This window comes from Vigna angularis, chromosome 3, assembly GCF_016808095.1.
Source record: "Vigna angularis cultivar LongXiaoDou No.4 chromosome 3, ASM1680809v1, whole genome shotgun sequence".
Classification (NCBI taxonomy): Eukaryota; Viridiplantae; Streptophyta; class Magnoliopsida; order Fabales; family Fabaceae; genus Vigna; species Vigna angularis.
Window position 1 is genome coordinate 22,810,886 of NC_068972.1, and position 21,494 is coordinate 22,832,379.

The following is a 21,494-nucleotide window of genomic DNA, read 5'->3' on the forward strand; positions in this document are numbered from 1 at the left end:
TGTTTAAAGAGATGAAATAAAATCTTAAAAGAATTAGTACATTTTTATTTTTAAACCAATTTTATTTTAATCATTTCTAACTTTTTACATTTTATTCATATAAAGGGAAATAAAATATAAAAAAAAAGAATAAAAATAAACAAAGTTGAGATGGATTCAATCCGTTGTAATTTAGGCTTTATATGGTTTAGCAAATAGGAAAAACGGTTTAGATTAAAATAAATCGAATTATTTATTCATAATAAGTTTTTTTTACTCATGTGATATAATTTTATCATACATTTTGAATGATTTTTCCATGTTTTTTAATAAAATTTTTACATAAAGACACCGATGGCATTAACTTATAAGAAAAAGAAAAAGTTCTGGAATTAATTGCATTATATCCCGTATACTAATTTTGTTGTCTTTTCTTTATTGATTTATAATCAAATGTCTTATTTTTTTTTTCGTACTTTATGAACTATTGGTGATCTTTTATCCATTTCATCTTTTTCCTTGTTACTAACAGAACATTAAAGTAATAAAGATAAGATTTTATGATATTCAATTTAGTTTAATACTATTGTATTAAATATATATGTTGCATTGAACTGACATAATTTATTTATTTTTAATTTGTTTTGTTTGAACTCATGTAACTGTGATCACTGTGGTCTCTAGTTTGGATATCAATGGATAAAAAAGTTATTCACCAAACGGTGCGCAAGAAACATATGGAAAGGCCATGACGTGACCACTGCAAACACCTTCAATTGTTCCGTATTTTCCAGACGTATGTCCTTTTATTTATTTTTTTAAAATTAAAAATTATAATGTAAGCATAAAAACATTATTTCTATATTTTTTCTAATATATATTTATATATAGGGTTAAATGCTTCCTTAGTTCCATAAGAGGTGAATTTCCCGTTTAGTATCCGATTTTAAAAATATTTCTATTTTATTTTAAAGTAGTATAAATTGTATCAATTAGATTCCTTCTGTTAAATTGATATAAACGAAGTTAACTTCCTATACTTTTTTTTTCTCTCTCCTCTGTTTTCCTGCCATGTTCTAGCTTTTTCTATTCTTCTTCCTCACTTTTCCTGCTCTTCTGCTCCTTTGACATGTAATGAAACTAACTACCTAAATTAATGCTAAGGAAGAATGCACGTTCATGACTCATGAATGTTTTGCATTTGCCAGTTGTAGTCGTCACCGATTCTCTAATTATAATCTCATTAGTCCCATTGGCATTCCTACCTTTTGTTTGAGCTTGAAGCTTCTCTCTTTGATCTCCTTTGTCTCCATCACTTCCCTCACTCTCTTTTCTACTTCCTCTGCACTCACAAACCCATATCCTACCCTCTGATTCACGCAATAACCACCTTCATCTCTCCCACCATCACCTCCCTGTTCACGTGTTGCTCTGCGTACAGTGGCCATGCAACCATGGCAACCCCGCCACCACCCCTTCCAACACCGAGTTCTACTCGCAGTGACTCACAAACCCCCATCGATTCACGACTCAGCACCTCCACTTGCAGTGCCCAGGCCTTGACCACCATGCCTCGATCCTTGGTCTTCTCAAGGAACCCATATGGCAACACTAAAGCCAAGTCGAATTGATCCCCTGACTTTGCTGCTTCCTGATTCATCACCATCATCCTCTGCTTCCGAAACACAGATACACCATGCTTCTGCTCGGTTGTTCCTCCAGCCATCGCAGACATTCCTCGTAGCCATCTAGCAGGGGTTCCGACATGTTCACCGCCTTCAGAGGCGCATTGCCCGGCACGCGCAAATCCACCCTGACCATATCCTTAAACGACTCACTCCTCTCTTCGTGGAGTTTCGGAAAGTACGAGAAGAGCGCGAGAACGGCGGCGCCGGAACTGAAGAAGTAGTAGACTGGGATTCCCATGGAAGAAGCTGATTCCATGGTGGAAGTGCAGAAAAGGTCGATAAAGAAGGCTTTGATGGCGGAGGTTTGGGAGATTTGGGAGAGGTAGGTGGCCACACTGGAAGCATTTGCTTTGATGAAGTCGAAGGCTTTGGCGGCGAGGCTTACGGAGGTTGAGGCAAAGAGTGGGATGTGGGGTAGGCGGAGGAAGGAGATGGAGGGATGGGCGGCGGTGATGCGGCGGATATAGGCTTCAATGGTGGGGTGGTCGAGGAGGCCCGTGAGGATGATAGTGATGTTGAAACGGTGCGTTTGGATGAGCTTGGGGTGGCCTATGCCTGGTGTTGGATACATTACAATTGTGTCCTTTTCCACCTACCCTTTCTCCGTGGCCACCTTCGCCAGATCAATCTTCTCTCCCCCGCCAATCTTACGCTCCTCCATCACCACCACCTTCATCACCGCAATCTAAGCGAGAGAACAACCCTCCCCTGAAAAATCTAACATGAGAGGAGCAGAAGAAAATACTCCAAAATAAGGAGCATGAGAGTAGAAGAGCAGGAAAAGTGAGGAAGAAGAACAGAAAAAGCTGGAACATTGCAGGAAATGCAGAGGAGAGAGAAGAAAAAGTGCAGGGAGTTAACTCCGTTTATGTCAATTTAACGGAAGAGATCTAATTGATACAATTTATACTACTTTGGAATAAAATAGAAGCATTTTTAAAACCGGATACTGAATAGAAATTCACCTCTTAACATGGGAACGAAGTAAGCATTTAAGCCTTATATATAATATGAGTTTAATCATTTTAATTATTAATAAAATTTTAAAAAAATTAATCTAATTAAAAAATGTGTACTATAATTTTTTATTGTATTAAAAATTAAATATATTTATAATTTTATACGGAACCGAATATATATTATGTTTTTATTATAGAATTTTTAAGGTTTTATTGTTTTAAAAAGTTAGAATATATACATAATTATCATAGTTAGTTTATTTTATATATTATATTTGGTTAATATTAAAAAAATTCAATACCAAAAAATTAACTAAGATCCTCTTGGATAGAAGAAGCTAAGATCTCTCTTTTTTTTTCATTAGTAGATTAATTCAACTCAACGTATTTTTGTAATGTAGACTGAATCAAATTACGATGAGCTATTATTTTTATTAATAATAATAACACAATGCTTACATTTTTTGTGAGGAAAAAATTGAAATTTTGGATGAGAGAAGTAAGTAGCCATTTTTTGTTGTCTTGACGAAGTCAATTTGGACACACCTTAAAACTCAATCAATGGAGAATTCAAGCGTACGAAAATAGATTCACTACAGATTCGAAAAAAACATAATCACTAGCTATTATTTTACTTAGAAAAACTGATACTTGGAACATGGAAACAGATAAAAAAAAATAGTTTAATAGGGTGAAATGATTGAGGGTGGAGCCTGGGAGTAGTGAAGAATGGTGAGTAATAATAATAAGTGGTTGAGTTTCTTGGCTGAGGGTTTTGGCTTGTGCGTAGTGATTGTGTTAATTACGCTGAAATGATAGCGAATCGAGTATAATATTTATACTCTTGCGGAATTGGTACAACGTTACGTTGTTTCCAGATAACACATTTTCATCACCAAGCAACTCACACTTCATTACCAGATCCTCTTAATTAATTACTTAATTCATTTGTTTTTCCCTTCTTAAATAAATAATAAATGCCTACCAGTGTTCATATAATGTCAATAATAATGACCAGAATTATGGTGTGGCCACACCTATAACTAACTTCTTGTCTTTAATAATTAAAATGAAGAAACAAAGTTCTACGCACTTGAATCAACTGTGACGGAATGAGGCGTATTTGATAGGGTTGATCTAACAACTTTTGTTCTCTTTTCATATATATTCTCCGTGAGTATATTCTTAGGGTATAAAATATTATTTTAGAATTATAAGTAGAATTTTCCATACATTAAACCTACCTTTGTCTTTTCTTTATTTCTTTTATATCATGTTTATTATTTTTCTTTCTAGCAATATAACTTTTACTAAATATTAATGCAATTATCTGATTATATATAACAACTTGGGCAATCAATCCATGTTTGAGAATGAAATAAAGAAACACCATTTTGCACGTGCCGTATCCTTGAAGAGACCAACAACATAGGCGTCTCTGACTCTGACCAGGATAAGGACGATGTTTCATATATCGTTACTATAATTTTGTTACATAATAAAATATTGAAACAACTTTTTAATAAATTTTGTCAAACAAAAAGTATACGAAGAATTATATAAAAGTCATTTTGGTATGCATGGCCAAAGCCATATTTTCTTTGCCAACTCTTCTATCTTCTTCTACAATCCAAACTCCAAAAAGCATAATCATAATCCTCACCCTCGCCTCAACTTTCGTTTCTTATCTCGAAAGGTGCCTAATGAAAATCCACAACCTATGATAGCAATAATTATTTATTTATGGCACGAAAATCTGCGTAACGGATATTAGACTCCAAAATATTATTTAACTACCGTCTATTACTTTTTTTCGGGCCGCAAGATATACTATTTTTTTATATGCCAAATTCAAAAGAAACATTGTGACTAGTAGCGGGACAAGATTGAAAAGGGCAATGATAGTGGTTTGTTGAAGCGGGGTGGCCAAGTAAACCAAACAACCTCTGATGCTTCTGTCTCTGTTCTCTCCACTGTCCCTTCCTCTGCTTTCCTCTGTTTCTTCTTTGAGTTGAAAACAATATCGGATTTTTTTCTCTGTGCTACTCGGCTGCCTAACTTGTGTTTTACTCTTCCCCTTTCACTGTATTGTATCATCCAAGTTTCTGTGCGATTCACCTAGCGAGTTTCTAAGATGCTGTGTCGCTGTATGGATGCAGAGTAATCTTTCTGTTTCTGATACGTATGTTTTGGGTCTCTTCAAAATATGGTTTTCTCTTTCGCTTTGGCTTATCCCTTGGGCTTCTCTGATTCTTACACTTCAGGAAGCTTTCCTTGTCTTTCCCCTGTTTTTACCTAATTGGTTTTCTAGAGAGAAAAAATCAAGATACGAATTCCAAATTCCATTATTTATTTTTCTGGGATACAACCGTTTTGGGCAATGTCCTTCCGTTTGATATTTTTGCATCCTCTCTTACTCTCCTTGCTTGGGTTACCTTGATATTCCTAGAAAGCCTGCCTAATTTCATGTTTGATGGGTTGTCCTTGATTTGTCGTGTTGTAATTTATATTTACTTTGTAGAGAAAAAGGAAAGAAACATTGAAAAAAAAAATCCATTTTTTTGTGTTCCTAAGTTAGCCCTCATCATGAAATTTCTCACTTTCCTGGTGGGTGTGTGATATCTTTTCTTTTACTTGAGGGTTTCTGTGTTCGTTGGTCACAAAAAGAAAAATGAAGGAAAAGGTGGATTCCCCCGTTACAGTTCTGGAAGACTATTTCAGGAGCTCGGATTCAGAATCAAGTTCTTCCAAAGAGCCTGCAGTGGATTCTGAATCTCAAGACCTTTCAAAACATGGTTCTAGGTGGCATGCATTTCTTCACTTGTTTAGAAGTGGGTCGAAGAAACATACGAACACGTTGCACCCTCTCGGTGCCCTCAAGCTCTCCAAAAGAATGAGCACTAGCATGAGGGAGACCATTCTCCCAAGTTGTTTCTTGGATGCAAATGCATCCCCTTGCAGGTCACCGTGGAAGATCTTTACTCATCATGAGATTCAGGTTGCAACCAATTCATTTAGCCAAGGTATGCAACCACATGATTGGATTTCTTTGCTTGGTTTAAATTTTCAGTCTAATTACGTATCATCTTTTTTTGTGAAAAGGAATTAGAAATCACAGTAGTTATGGCTGCTGCAAGAATAAAAATTGTTATCGTATATACTAGTCTTCGACTACAGTGTGTTCCGCCTTGTGTGTCAGTTTTAGGAAATCGTTTCAAAATTTCACATTAATGGCGAATCAACTTCATGTAGCCTTTACCAATACCATACTATTTAGGCGCACATTGTGTTCTTAACGAGATTCCAAATAGACTGTTAGATGATAATGTGAAAGAAAAAAAAAGCTTATATTGTTACTGTATTTGAATTAAATTCAAAATTTATGTTGGTAGGTGCACTTTATATTATCAGTGTACTTGGATTAAATTATAAATTAACGTTGGTTGGTGCAATTTATATTGTTAGTGTAATTAAGTTAAATTCTTAATTTTATGTTGGTTGGTGCAGAAAATTTGATTGGGAAAGGTGGCTATGCTGAAGTGTACAAAGGGTGTTTGCCAAATCGTCAGCTAGTGGCAATTAAACGTTTAACAAGAGGAACAGCTGATGAAATCATAGGGGATTTCTTATCAGAGCTCGGTGTAATGGCTCATGTAAACCATCCCAATACTGCTAAGCTGGTTGGCTATGGAGTGGATGGTGGAATGTATCTGGTTCTTGAGTTGTCTGAAAAAGGAAGCCTAGCTTCAGTTCTTTATGGTAATGGTAGTTAATTTCTCCCTTACATTTTTAGAGTCAATATTTGTTCAAAATTATCATTTGGTTGGTCATTAGGTTCCAAGGAGAAGCTACCATGGTGTACAAGGCACAAAATTGCATTAGGAATAGCTAAGGGTATACTATATCTTCATGAGGGTTGTCAAAGAAGAATCATCCACAGGGATATAAAAGCAGCCAATATCTTGCTCACGGAGGACTTTGAGCCTCAGGTATGATAAGGATGCACAAATGAAGGCTTAGGATTCAGTTCTATATGTTTGATTGTATAACTGATCACAACAAGTGCATTTCTCTTTCGGGTTTTGAATTTACCTTATAGACAAACCATTTTTGGAAGATTCCCCATTATGTTATGGACGAAACTTCCCTTGGGTCACATCAATTTCAATGTTATGTACGTTAGAATAGACTTAAAAATACTTCAGGAACGTTACGATTTTTTTGAACAGATTTGTGATTTCGGGCTAGCAAAATGGTTGCCAGAAAATTGGACTCACCACACGGTTTCAAAATTTGAAGGAACTTTCGGGTTTGTGACCTTGGCAATTAGTTTCTGGTAAAAAAAGCTTTTCTGCTTCCTATTAACTCTGGTCCCATTTTTACTGCTACAGTTACCTTGCACCCGAATACTTGCTACATGGCATAGTGGACGAGAAAACAGACATATTTGCATTTGGTGTGTTGCTATTGGAATTAGTGAGTGGGCGTCGAGCACTTGATTATTCACAGCAAAGCCTTGTATTGTGGGTATAGTATCTTACTATTTACTCTTTTTACACACAAATTTCATCCCCTTCTCTCCAAATTTTGATTTTATTTTTATCCTAACAAATTTTCAGGCAAAACCATTGCTGAAAAAAAATGATATCATGGAGCTCATTGATCCTTCACTAGCAGGTGACTTCGACTCCAGGCAAATGAATCTTATGCTCTTAGCTGCTTCTTTGTGCATACAACAGTCCTCGATTCGTCGCCCCTCTACAAGACAGGCACGTTGTCTCTATCTTTTTCAAATCTCAACGTCGATTTTTTGCAGTGAAACTGTTTGTTTAATTGTCTTTACCAAACATGTAATTTATTAAACTTTGCTTTGAAATACTTCATTTTTACAAATTTGTTGTTTGTATACAAATTCTAAAACTGTAATTACCATTAGACTGAGGATAATTAGTGATTGATTACATAATAAAAAAAATTAGTTAGCTGAATCGAAATGATGTTTTATGCTTATGACATGTCATTCAGTACTGATGTGTTCCATATGTAATGTGGTCCACTTTTTTCTAGGGGCAGAACATCTGCGAGTCAACCCACTAACCCTTCTGTGTGTCTGTGTACCTTAACATGTGTGACAAGGTCCATTATGAAGCATGTGACTATGACAAAGTCCTTTATGAAGCATGTGACCCTTTGGTGCAGGTTGTACAGCTTCTGAACGGCAATCTTAGCTGCTTTAAGGGCATGAAGAAAACCCGAATGCCGTTCTTCAGAAGAGTCTTCCGAGAAGAACTTCATGATTCCGAATAGCTGAATTCAACATAGTACTCACACGATCGTCAAGGCTGAAAGGTGGTCTCTATCATCTCTTCTTTCTGCTGGAACTCAAAATTTTGCCTTTGCCTAGCCCATAAAACAGCATGCTTCTATAACCTTCAACCTCTGTACATAATAGATTCTTTATAGAAAAATAGGGTCTACCTAAATTATTTGTTGAATAAAAACAAATACCTTTTCTCTCCCTTCCTTTACATAATTCTTACAAATAGGTGGAAAAAGTTCATTACGTGGAAAGCACAAAAAGAAAGGCACTATAAACTTTCGGATGTAAACAAAATCTGTTTTAAGATTTGGGTCTCTTGGAAGCATTTGATCGAAAAAATTGATTTGTGTTGGAGAGTAGTGGAAGTGCATAATCTTCAATAATTGTTAGTAGCTCTTGGAATGTTCATACCAATCAACTGCACCACATTGCATACAGACACGATATATGCTAAGTGAATTGAGGCCGCACAATTCTTATTAAATAGTCATCATATATATACTTTTGCTTTTATCATTGTCTTCATACCCAGATACTAATTCAATATTCATAATCTTGAATATTAATGTTTTGGAATGGATAAATATACGTTCAATAGTATTAATCACAGTTTCGCTCGTAAATAATCTGTATAAATATTATTATTATTATTAACAAAATTACTAATAAGACAATAGTAAAATTAAAAAGAAAAATGTTGAAAGAATTGGATGGAAGTGTAATAAATTTGAGCAAAAATATCCGACAAAGAATAATTGTATTTGGGTCGGGATAAAAAAGTGGGAGGGAGGGTGAGATGACAAGTATAATGTGGAAGGAGTTGTTGAAGGAGTGAAACAGAAAAATTATATGAATCCCCACAACCACGTGTGGGTCGAAGAATCGGTCGCTCCAGATATTATTCTCCCTTCTTTCATTAACACAAAAATCAGATCCTAGTTAATAATGTCAATCTACACTTAGTTGTGTTTGTTTCGCTTAAATGGATGGATTTGTTAGTAAATAGTTTGTTTTTTTTACGGAGGATTTAAAGGTATTTGAAAGAGAAAAATTGCATGTGGATGTCATATATGTATCCTTCCATTCTTGTACACATAAGCGAGAATTTGTTGTGTCTCGAATATGAGATCACACCAATTATTTTTATTATATTAATTACAATAATAATTATTTGTTAATAATGTTAATTTTATTATAATGTAATATTTAATTAAAATTATTCAACCAATAATAATATTAACAATAATAATATATTATTAATAATATTTATTAATAATAATATATTTTAAAGGTTTAATACATGATTTGGTCCCTACTTTTAGGGGTTTGGTTCAAAGTGATCTTACCTTTTAAAAAGGTTCAGTTCCATATTTCGTTAAACAATATTCAATCTCGTCATTTTCGCTCACATCGTTAAAAACATAATGGTGCAAATGTCATCGACTAAACCTGAGTGAGCTCTGCATCTTGATGAATACGTGGCTGAAAGAATTAAATGCAGAGAGAGAAATGTAAATGGCTATTTGAAGAACTAAATGTAGAGAAAGAGAAACGTAAATGGCTTTTAATGGTTGAAGAGAGAGATATTGATCTATTGATTAGACAGAGAGAGAATATTTCTCTCAACACTATCCAACAATGCACCAGTTTTATATACCCACCTCCAGATTTCATCCTATATCACCCTATATACTATTCCACTCAATAATAACTCAAAAATAATATAATTTTCGAAACCCATAAAACTAGATATTTCACTGTTAGGACGACATCAATATAACTAAAACAAAGAATCATTGCTTATTAACAACAAAACCGTGACCATCAGATAACCTCTGCACCTCTCTCATCAATCTTTATATCTTTAAAGAAAACTCCTTTAGCTTCTCTAAACCTATTTTATAGACCCAAAATTTAAAATCTGCACAACGAAAACCTTAACCTGTAACCCTTCACCATTCTTATAATCCACCCATGCAACCCCAGAATATCATTTGCGTACTTTACCTATCAACAAGGGACATAGCAGCATATGCACAACAACAATTTCATGCACTTGGTATTAACCATATTATGATTTCCCTCCCAAGGTAGGTACCACGAAAACCATTAAATGTCAATATCAAGAACCCCTTCTAACTCTCTGGATTCCAACGTCTACACTATACAAGAAGAAAAAAAATATAATATTTCTCTTCACCTTACTGTGGCTCTCATATGCATTGAAACTCTTCACTTGCAAAAAGATACCTAGCTAGTAGCTCAAGAGAGAGGATTTACACAATGCAACCTCTTCAAACGTGCCACATATTCATCAAACTATATAGCTCACTCAGTTTGGCCACGGTGGCATTTGCATCGTTATGTTTTTAACGGCGTGAGTGAAAAAGACCGGATTAAACATTTTTTAACGAAATATGGGGTCTTACTGAACTTTTTAAAAAGGTAGGATCACTTTCAACCAAACCTCTAAAAGTAGGAACCAAATGATGTATTAAACCTATTTTAAATTACTTTTATAATCAAGAGATACTATTTTATTTTATCAATTAAAATGTTTTTTTAATCTACCAAAATTATTGCATGACTGATTAACTTTCACAAACATTTATTTAAAATCCTTTTATTTATCATCATCTCTCCTTTAATTCAAATAATCTCTCATTTTCAACTCCTTCTTTCCTTAAATACACTTTACACAATTCATTTTCAAATCCAAACATTACATTATGTTTGTAACTATATTTATATGGATATAATATTATATTTGGAGTTTTGATGGTGACAAAGTGAGTCAGCTCAACCTATTTTAGTCTGATCCATCCTTGACTGGTTTAAAACGGATCGGATTGGGCTAGTCCACCAAATGAAAATAGACTGAAACACATAACTTGTCTAGTTTTAATTTTTTTTTTATTGATTTGATAGTCGATATCTAATTTGAGATATATTTTTCTTGTAAATGCAAAACTAGTTGAAGTGTTTTGTGTTGCAATAAATATTTATGTTTCATATTCTTATGTACTAAGCAAGTATTATCATCATGATTCATAAAGCTGCAAGGCAGAACAAAGATTCTTACTCTACATTTCACAATTAAAAAATTTGACAAAAAAAAAGAACATGAATCAAGACTACAACTAAGTATGATTGTTGTGGCATTATCACTTAGATCTTAGATGAACATTTTGATTCTTAACAACATCTCAAATAAACACTTTCAGAAATCATACACAATCACAAATCTATTACAACATGAACACTTTAAGAAATCATACACAACAACAAATCCATTACAACATGATGATAAGTATATTTATGTTCCATCAACACATGTTCATGAAAATAGGGCAAAATGCGAAATAGGACAAAATGTGAAACATGTTCCTCGAATCGGGTGACCACTACTAATTTGAAACCACCTTCATTCATCAAGTCGTGCTGGTGGTGGTCATTGCTCTCCTTTAAGATGTTTATGTTTGGTGGTGTCAGCTCGCGTATGCACTGATGTTGTGTTGTTGGCTCGCGATGCACCTACACCCATGGTTGTGGTTGCTTTATCGACATCGTGGTGGCTGAGTGAATGAGTACGAAAACAAGATGAGAAAAGTTTAAGATATGACAGTGTCTGAGCAAGAAAGTTCGCAAGCAACCAAGTATTGAAAGAAAACACTATAACACTTTTTTTTTAAAAAGTTGCAAGCTATTTGGTTAGACTTGCAAATTGGTGCGTTAGGTTGTGAAGAACTGACAAAAACAATTTAACGAATTAAAATCTTTATCCTAATTATTTTTAATTATTGACAGGCTGCTCCAAACCTAGCTCATTTTATCATCTTAACCATGTTTTTTCTAACTATCACATTGATTTTGTAAAATATATATTAAAAAATATATTTAGATAATGAAAAGTTCAAAATAACTTAAAATACTAAAGAAAATTGTAATGGTTTTCAAAAAGATATAATCTATTGCCTTTTTATTAATTTTAAAAATAAATTTATTATAATTTTATAACGACAAATATTAAATAATATGACATCACCCATAACAGTATGAGTATGAATCTGTAAAATAATGTTAGACAAATAATTATATTTCTCTTTGTTGGTTATATATTATTTAATATTTTATTTGATAAAAATAAATTTTAATCAACATCATATTTAATAAATATATTAAAATTTTATTTAGTAAATATATTATAATCATATATTAAACATAAAATTGTATAATAAAATAAATATATTACAATTTTCTTAAGTAAAAACATGAATATTTTATTTGTAATCACATCAATATTTAAATTTATATAACAAAATTAATTGAATGAAAGACACTTAACCAAATCTAATTACATTTATGAAGTTTATAAATCTTTACAAATTATTTGTAATACTGTTTAGAGTCTTAATTATATAATAATAAATTTTTAAAAAAATATTTCAAATTAATAATATTATATATATATATAGTATATAATTTTCAGCTATTAAATTTGTTTAAAAATATGAATTATTTACTATAAATAAATATTGAATTATTTATTATAATTAATATATAGTTAGTTCAGTTACCCTTAATTCTTTAACGTTTAAAGTATACCGTTTAGAAGTGAAATTATTAACTATGGTTTCATTTATATATATTTTTTATTTTGATTATTTTGTATATAATTTTCAACTATTAAATTTGTTTAAAAATATGAATTATTTACTATAAATAAATATTGAATTATTTATTATAATTAATATATAGTTAGTTCAATTATTTATTATGAATATCCGGACGTTTTTCCACTTGAAATCATACCTTTGTGTAGACAAGTGAAGTTATTAACTATGGTTTTATTTATATTTAAATATTTTAGTTTTTTAATTTTTAATTCGATTGATTTAACTATTACAAATAGTTATATAATAAAGTACATTTTATTAAAAAAATATATACATAGCTTAAATACATTTCAGTAATAAAAATAATAAACTACTATTATTCAATTTTACAAAATAAAATATTTATATTAAATTTTAGTTATAACTAAACATATTTTATTTTATTTTTTTAAATTCCATGCATTGACACGCGTACAGATAGTACAAAGAACATTGGATGGTATTTTGGAAAAAAAAGAAAAATAATAAAAGAAATTGAAAAGAATTAAACAGAAATTTAAATGTATTTATGAACATTTAAAACTAATATACACGGCATTTATAACTGTCACGGAATAAAAGAGGGTGTCCCTGAAAGAAAGAGAGAAGCATTCGGAAGGAAGAAGGCGTAGTAGTGAGCAGCGAGTGTTCAAATTGCGAATCAGGGTTCGCCAATTTTCATTCTGAGAGACACGGAATTTTCTTTCAATTTTGAACTTCAAGTCAAGATCTGACACCATAGAAAATGACCATGGATGTTAATCAGTTGCGGGCCAAGCTGTGCGAACACCAATCTGCCATGTTTCATCAGGTTCGTTTCCTTTCTCTTTTCTCTTTCACTCTAATTGCTTTTTCATTGCTACTGTTCATTCTTCTTTACGTTCAAATATATCATAATACGACGTCGCCGTTGGTCCCCATGTTTGTATCCTATTCTACCACTGCCAAGTCATTTTCCGTCCACGAAACTTAACCCTTCTTTTTCTTTTATTAATATTAAAAATAATTAAATTTTAATTATTATTTTTTATTCACAAATCTGGTCAAAACCCTGATTATTACTGTTTTCAATTTGTATTATTTGATTGGTGATTTTGGATTTGTTTTTGTTGGCATGGAGAAGGGGTTCTTGGATGATCAATTCAGCCAGCTTCAGAATCTGCAGGATGAGAGTACTCCAGATTTTGTGCTGGAGGTTGTCACCATGTTCTTTGATGATTCTGAGAATCTCATAAAAAACATGGCACGTTGTTTGTAAGTATTACTGTGTGATTGACTGATTTTGTTTATGTATGAATATTGTGAATGATGGTTGGGTTTGACTGGTTATGCAGAGAACAAGTGCCTGCTGATTTCAAACAAATAGATGCTTATGCCCATCAGTACAAGGGAAGCAGTGCCAGGTGTCATGCTATGTTTAATTTTTTTATGTATTACTGTGGAAGTTTTTCTTTTCATGTGGGATAATATTTAATTTGTTCAACAGTGTTGGTGCTGCAAGAGTTAAAAGTGTTTGCGCTAACTTCAGGCCTTTTTGTGAGACTAAGAACCTGGACGGGTGAGTGTGTTCTTACATATTTCTCTTGAATCCATCAATCATATCTTATATCATGTGAATTATCTTGATTTGGAATTTATTCCTCTGTTCTGGAGTTTATTAGGTGGTCAAGTCAATAGACAACTTTACATGTGATTTCTGAACTTTTGTTAAAAGTTTCAGAGATCTACTAATAGAATACATCTTAAATTGGTGCTGGAATTGATTTTAAAATTCCTCTAAAAAATTTGAATGACAGAATTCTGTGCTATGTATTGCAAAAGTAGGAAATATAGTTTCTTCTACCTATTCTGATTTGGAGATCTTTTAAGAGGTTTCTGATTTTCATTTTAATTTAGGAGGAAGAATTTCCTTAAGATACTTTTCTTGTTTGATGATTTAAAAAAATTTATAGTAACATACTTTTAAAGACATGGCAAAAATTAAGGAAGAATTATTGAGACTCTTCAGGACAATTTTAGAATTTAGCTGTGATTGTCTAAATTTGTATATTAAAAGAAAATGTTTGCAACAATAGAAAAATTTAATTGTGGTTTGCCTAAATTTATAGTAATATAAAATGATTATAGAATATATATACAATCATATACAGATGCTTCTAAAGAAAGAAAAAGGCATTTCTTTGGAACCAAATTTTCTTTCATATCTGATCGCGAATGTAAATAAATTATGAATGCCGTAAATTATGATTTTTAAACATGATTCAGTTCGGTTTAGTTAATAAACTATTGTTAGAAATATTTATATAATTTTTTTTGGAAATAAAAGAGTAATATATTATATCAACTACATTTTTTTAATACATTTTCATATTAAATTATTTAATTTAAGAATGGTAATTGCTCTTACAAAAAATTTTACCTGTTGTCCAATAAAAGATATTCATTAAGTATTTAAGTAAAAAGTTAGGATTAAGTTCCATGTATATTTATAAACTCAAAATATAATAACATATTAATATATATATATATATATATAATAATAATAATAATAATAATAATAATAATAAATGATATTAATATTTATAATAACTGGATTTAGTTTATTATAAATTTAAATTATGTTAATGTTTTATATGGATATTATATTTTGAATTTCATATTTATTAGGTCATTTTAGATCTAATTATATATATATATATATATATATTTTTTTTTTTTTTCTTTTACATTTGAGAAGTTAGATCTTGCCCATTTAGGTAAATGTTTTCTGTAATATTTAACAAAATTATTTGAAGCCTTTATTTTTAAAGGTAAACCAAATACTTTTTATTTAGATTGTGAGAAACTACCCAAGGAGATGGAAGTGTAATTTTAGTCAGTGAAAAAAATTCATTTACAGTAGTTTGATTCCCAGGTGTCATCTTAACCACTGAAATCAAATTAAACTGGACATACTGTCACTGAAGATTTGTTTTTTTCCATCTAATCTTATAGTCCGGAAGAACTAATTTTGCTGTTAGATAATTGTAGAAATTCAAATTCTCCTATTAAATTATAGAGACAGGAAGATTTGAGAATATTATCATCTATAATTTTGTTCATACTCATATTTGAAATGATTGAGTTGTCAGTTTATGTTGGCTTGACTATACTGCAAAGTCTATACCCCACTTTGATTCAACTGCAGATAAAATATGCAATTGCTCTTACAGCTCATTGATTTTCCCGTCTGTGTTTTGGTGAAGGAGGATAATCTATTACATTTACATTTTTCATATTTTCTACTAAATCTTTTAATTTCTTAGTTCAATATTTCTGAGATAAAAATGATTCTTAATAGTGAATGTGAGCTGTTTTTCACAACTAGACATCTTCCAGGAGATATATTCACTAGTTACTATAAAATTAGTCTGTGTAGGAAAACAGTTTGACAACTGGTGAGTTATACTGTATACCTTTTTTATTTGAGTCTTAGAATGATATTAAAATCTTAAAATGATAGCAAATGTATATAATATGGTTACTGCATATTCATTATTAGCAGTTCATACTAAATTATGTGTGTTGATATTGCTTTTACTAAGAAAAATAATGTTGGTGTAGGTGTATGGAATGTTTGCAACAATTGCAACATGAATATTCTCTGTTGAAAAACCATCTTCAATACTTATTCAAGGTAAGTACTATAATATTTTATTTTAATTTTATCCGAAGATAAAATTAAACAGCCTGAATACCATATTTTCTATTCTTACTGTTACTTATTTGAATCATAATATAATAATATTTAAATATGTTATTTTTTTATTATTGCAGCTCCAGAAAGATATTAAAGCTGGTGGTGGTTCTTTCTCATAATATTCATATAATTGTCACAACAGAAGAAAATATATTGAAGTGAAGTTTTTCTATGAAGTTGGGTTTCTTTTTTTCTTTTTTTTTTTTTCATTTTCTGGGCTATTCGTTAGCAATTACGTCAAAAGTTTGAACCATGAGATACCGGTGATATGAATAACATTTCTTGTTTGTCTCATAATACACTATACTATTCATTCCCAATAATATGTGAGACCAATTTTAAGTTGTCAGGATTAAATAGATGGATCTTCAAAAATGTTTTGAATGCCAAAATTTTAGTTATAGGAGTATAAAAATTTGAGGAGATTAAATATAATAAATTAAAAATAATATTTTATTTTTATATTAATTTTTATGTAGCCTTAAGCTCCCCCACTGCATGTATATTTTTTAGGTTATAAATGCAGAACCAAACTTATTTTAAATAATATATATATATATATATATATAATAGAAAAAAAAAATATATATATATATATATAATATAGAAAATATTAACTTTTTGTTTCCATGAAGTTAGAAAGAAAATTTAAAAATGTAAAATTATATATTTTACTTTTTAAATATTTTAATTTTATATACAATTTTATTTTTCTGTCACAAAATAAAATCTTTTAAAATTACTTTTATAATATATAAAATTTTCATTTAGTTTAGGAATATTTAAATTAAATTACTATATTTAAATTATTATTTGATAATACTTTTAACTTATTTTTTTATAATTTTGTTTACATTGATATTTATATTATTATTTCTTTTAGTTTTTATGAAAGTAAAATTTAAAATACAAAAGTATATATTTTATTTATTTTTTAATTATTTTAATTTTATATGTTATTTTATTTCATTATCATATGTAACATCCCAAAAATATAGTATAAAACTATATAAAAGAGTCATCACAATACTTATGTAATAAAACAATTGTAGCTAAAATATAGAGTTCCATTTACAGTTATCCAAAAACAACTATAAATTCAAAACCTTATATACAAACTAGATAACTCAAAACCATTTACAAAACTAACGTAAAGTTACTCTACTCAGCAGCACATCCATCACCAAAAGCCTGCTCCACAGATAACTTTTCGCCCTTTGCTCACATCCACCGGATGATCATTACCAGGAAGAAAATGCAAAAAACATTCAATTGACACAACAAACAAAAAGGGTAGGCTAGATAAATAAGAAAAAGTCATATTAAATCAAGTAATTAAACAAATTTCAGCCCTCAATTCAAGAGGACACAATATACTACGATCACTCCAAACCTCTCATATTCTACTAGACTCATCTGGATTGGATATGAATGTCGAACTATTGGTAGTCTATGCACTTGTATGGTACTGTTTGCACTCTCCAACACCATACAAGGTTAGTCCATTCCAGTGTCTAGACTAAATTCAAAGCCTATAACAAGAATCTCTCGCTACTCTCACCACGTGCATCATTCCTCTCTATTTGAGAATTTAATGATCATTAGAGTGTCGAAATAGACTACCATTTCAAAGCTACATTCATACCCTAACAACTACAACTTCAATCAAATTACTTCCATGAATCTCACCCTGAGACATGGGTTTTAGTTCAATACTCTTATTTAGTAAGTAAAACATGTCAATTCACAAGAATGCACCACTCAAGATACTAATCAAAACTATAATTGCATCAACATAAACAAAAAGGAAAACATACATCACTACTAGTACTAGTCGCTCAGCGCACCCTCTTGTTGAGCGAAAGTCCTCAGATAGAAAACCAACCTCTACAACCACTCGCTGAGCGACTCCACTTGTTATCCGAATAAAACTGACAGTGCTCCCAGACCTCAACCATTCACTGAGCACACCCTCTCGCTAAGCGAAAGTCCTCAGACAGAAAACCAACCTCTAAAACCACTCGCTGAGCGAGGGAGTCGCTCAGCGACTCTGCATAATCTGCAACACCAATTATGCAAAATTACGCAACCTATACCAATTTTTACCAATTCTAACTATTTTTTCCAACTTCTAACTCTCCTAGATTGTTTTATATACTTAATTTAACTTGTACAATTGTTTTTATACCTTACAAACATCATTCCAAAGTGTTTCCTAAACAATTTACCCTTCAAACTCTTCAAAACACAAACTTATAGGGCCAAATCCCAATCAACCACTTTTGGTGCATTTTTGAGCAGTCTAGGGACTCAAGCAAGTCCCAAAAGACTTACCTAAACAATTGTAATTGACCATTTGAGTGTTTAAACCCTAAATCAAAATTTCACTACTCCACTTGCTCAAAACTCACCCAAAATCACAATTAAAATGTTCCTACTTATCACCAAACTTTCATATCACAAATTCCAACATCATAAACATCTAATAACAGAGCAAACATCACTTAATATAGTTCACAATCCCAGATCAACATTCCATACTCAAAACAATCAATTTACATCATAATTACTTACCCTAAAACATGATTTCAGCTCAAACAGTTCAACAAGTTTATCCTCAACAACATACACGATTAATTACAATTCAGACATTTCTAGCTTCTCTTACCTCAGGTCCAAAACGCACAACTCAAAGAAATCCCGACAATTTGCTTGCACCGCAAGGAAATTCTAGAAACGCCTACAAATCACCAATTGGTGATAGAAAACAACTCTTAGAACTTAAATTGAACTAAGAATCAATAGAAGGAGACCCTAATCACATGCAAAGGCAGAATTTCTTTGCACAACACAAATTCAAGAAAAACCTAGAAAAGAGGGACGACACTCACCTGTTCAAATCAAGAAATTGTTTGGACATATAAGTAGACCTTGACGCCACGATCGCCTAGGTACCTCCTGATCGTCAAACAGATGAATGAGGAGCAAGAAATTGTAGAGAGAAATGAGAGAAAGGGAAGAGAATAGTGTTTTAGAGAAATAGAATGTATTTAGATAATGAGACGAGCTTTAAAAATTTCTATTTATATTATATGATTACTTTTAAAATAAAATACTCAGTCTCATTATTTTAATACATCTATCTACTCTAATACTCTATTTTCTAGGTTCTTACATCATATAAAATAAAATATAATTTATAGATATTTGGCTTAAATGCTTATATTTAAAATGTTGTGATTTGATTTATGGATATTTGACTTAAATTCTTATATTTAAAATTTTATTTTATAGTTAATTTTTATACAACTTTTTTCACAATACTGCTATTTAATATTTTTTTCCTTCATTATGTACGTATCAAAATATGTCTAATTATATATATAAATATGATAATTTTTATTACAACTTATTATATAATTAAGGTTATTTTCTCTTTATAAAATTATATAATTAATCGAATGATCAACTGATTTAAAATGAGATTGATATTTGTCTTTCACTATTGTTGTAGGTTTTAATTTATTTCAAGTAACTTTTATGATTTTTTTGAATATTGTTTTAAAATGGCTAAATTAATTTTATGAAACTATAAAATAAAATTTATTTTATTTTATAAAAAAAAACTATGTATGCACAAATATCAAAATGATTTTTATAAGAACATTTAAATTTACTTTACTAAATCATTTTTGTTTGAAAAACTTAAAATAATTTTTATGTAGTTAATATACTTTAGTTACATATAACATATAATATAATACACAAATATTGATTTTTTCTCTCTACATAAATACAAATTATTTAATTAATAAATATAATAACTTTTTTATTAAGATGTAATGAAATATTTACAAGATTGGTTGTAACTAAATATTTAGAGAATTTCTTCTTGCAACTCCAACCATTTCTCTCTACATCTCCAACTTTTTAGAAAATGTTAAAATTTTTAGATGGTTCTTATTTTTGTATTGGAATCTCAATTTGATCATCAAGTTTCAAATTATCTCAATTGGGTCTTTATTTTTTAAAATTTGTAATAAATAAGCCTTTTTCATTAAGTAGACAAAAACAACGTTAAGATGTGTTAATATGGCGCAGGTGATGTCAGATCATGTGGATGAGTTTATAACGTGGAATTCGTATTTAATTTATTTCGTGGAGTTGTTATTTAATTTAGTTTGTGAAATTTGTATTTAATTTATTTTGTGAGTTAATTTATTTCTAAACATTTTCTTTATCTCTCTACTCATGATACACATGTCACATCATCATTTTCAACCTCAGAAACTCTAATTCTCCTAGCCACCATGTTCTATTATGTGCTGCCACCGGACCAACCAACCCTAAACAGAATCACCACGAGGCCACCAAAAACCACTGCAAGAACGAATTTGAACCTTTCATCGCTCACATAGAGATAATCCTAAAATTGCGAGTTCCATAATCTCCTCTGTGAAAACCTCGCGCAACCACTATGAGAACCACCATTGTCAAAAACTTACAGAAAAATCCAGTCACAGATATGTGAATTTGAACCACTTAAACCCCAAATCTCTCTGCGAAGCCCAACGCTTTCATGGAACCTGTAAAAACATCCAAATCACAGAACCCAGATTGCAAACACGTCTTCTCCTTTGTTGCTCCTCCATAACCTAGCGTATCACACCTACAATCAAAGAATCAACCATAAAATCCTTCATCGTAGACCAGACATATCTCCAAAATCACGTCACCGCAAACCACTCAGGTTCGTTCCTCCGTAATCCACAAAGCCCAATCGCAAGTTCATCGCGAATCAAAAACCTATCGTCTATGAAACCCAAATCCAGAATAGGCTCGCACCACCACGATCCACTTCGCACCTTCACTCGCGATCCATACTTGCAAGGAAGAAAACCCAAAACGCAAACCAGGGGACACCGCGAAGGAAACCAAAATGCGAGCATGTTCATCATCTGCTTCCTCGTGAAGTCTTCGGCGCCACTAACACACCGTGAAAAGAAACCTTGTTGCGCGAAATCCCTATCTTTATATAGCATAGGATCATATGAATGAGGCCTTACAAATAACTCATGTGTCTGTTGAAGAACATTCACCGAGCAGTAGAGGTTGTCGAAATGTACATGGTAGACGATCATCTTCATTTGGATA

At 31.3% G+C, this 21,494-nt stretch overlaps 2 protein-coding genes and 1 pseudogene across 3 annotated transcripts; 2 read left to right on the plus strand and 1 right to left on the minus strand.

Annotated features, from left to right (window-relative positions):
• Positions 1 to 1,211: 1,211 nt before the first annotated feature.
• Positions 1,212 to 4,723, minus strand: LOC108324618 (UDP-glycosyltransferase 88B1-like; annotated as a pseudogene).
• Positions 4,431 to 8,457, plus strand: LOC108326687 (receptor-like cytosolic serine/threonine-protein kinase RBK2). 2 transcript variants are annotated; one of them, XM_017560300.2, is made up of 7 exons: positions 4,447 to 5,649; positions 6,134 to 6,385; positions 6,461 to 6,615; positions 6,856 to 6,935; positions 7,018 to 7,153; positions 7,246 to 7,395; positions 7,826 to 8,457. In XM_017560300.2, exons 1-7 carry the CDS (start codon positions 5,298 to 5,300, stop codon positions 7,931 to 7,933), a joined length of 1,233 nt encoding a protein of 410 aa, XP_017415789.1. In that variant the 5' UTR covers positions 4,447 to 5,297; the 3' UTR covers positions 7,934 to 8,457. The 2 variants fall into 2 exon arrangements, with proteins under 2 accessions (XP_017415790.1, XP_017415789.1); XM_017560301.2 differs by lacking the exon at positions 7,826 to 8,457 and having other exon boundaries at positions 4,431 to 5,649; positions 7,018 to 7,149; positions 7,246 to 7,394.
• A 4,696-nt stretch (positions 8,458 to 13,153) lies between these two features.
• Positions 13,154 to 16,682, plus strand: LOC108325362 (histidine-containing phosphotransfer protein 1). Its single transcript, XM_017558426.2, has 6 exons — positions 13,154 to 13,412; positions 13,725 to 13,855; positions 13,936 to 14,004; positions 14,088 to 14,159; positions 16,205 to 16,277; positions 16,418 to 16,682. The coding sequence occupies exons 1-6, from the start codon at positions 13,347 to 13,349 to the stop codon at positions 16,457 to 16,459; spliced, it is 453 nt and encodes a 150-aa protein (XP_017413915.1). The 5' UTR covers positions 13,154 to 13,346; the 3' UTR covers positions 16,460 to 16,682.
• The last annotated feature ends 4,812 nt before the right edge of the window (positions 16,683 to 21,494 follow it).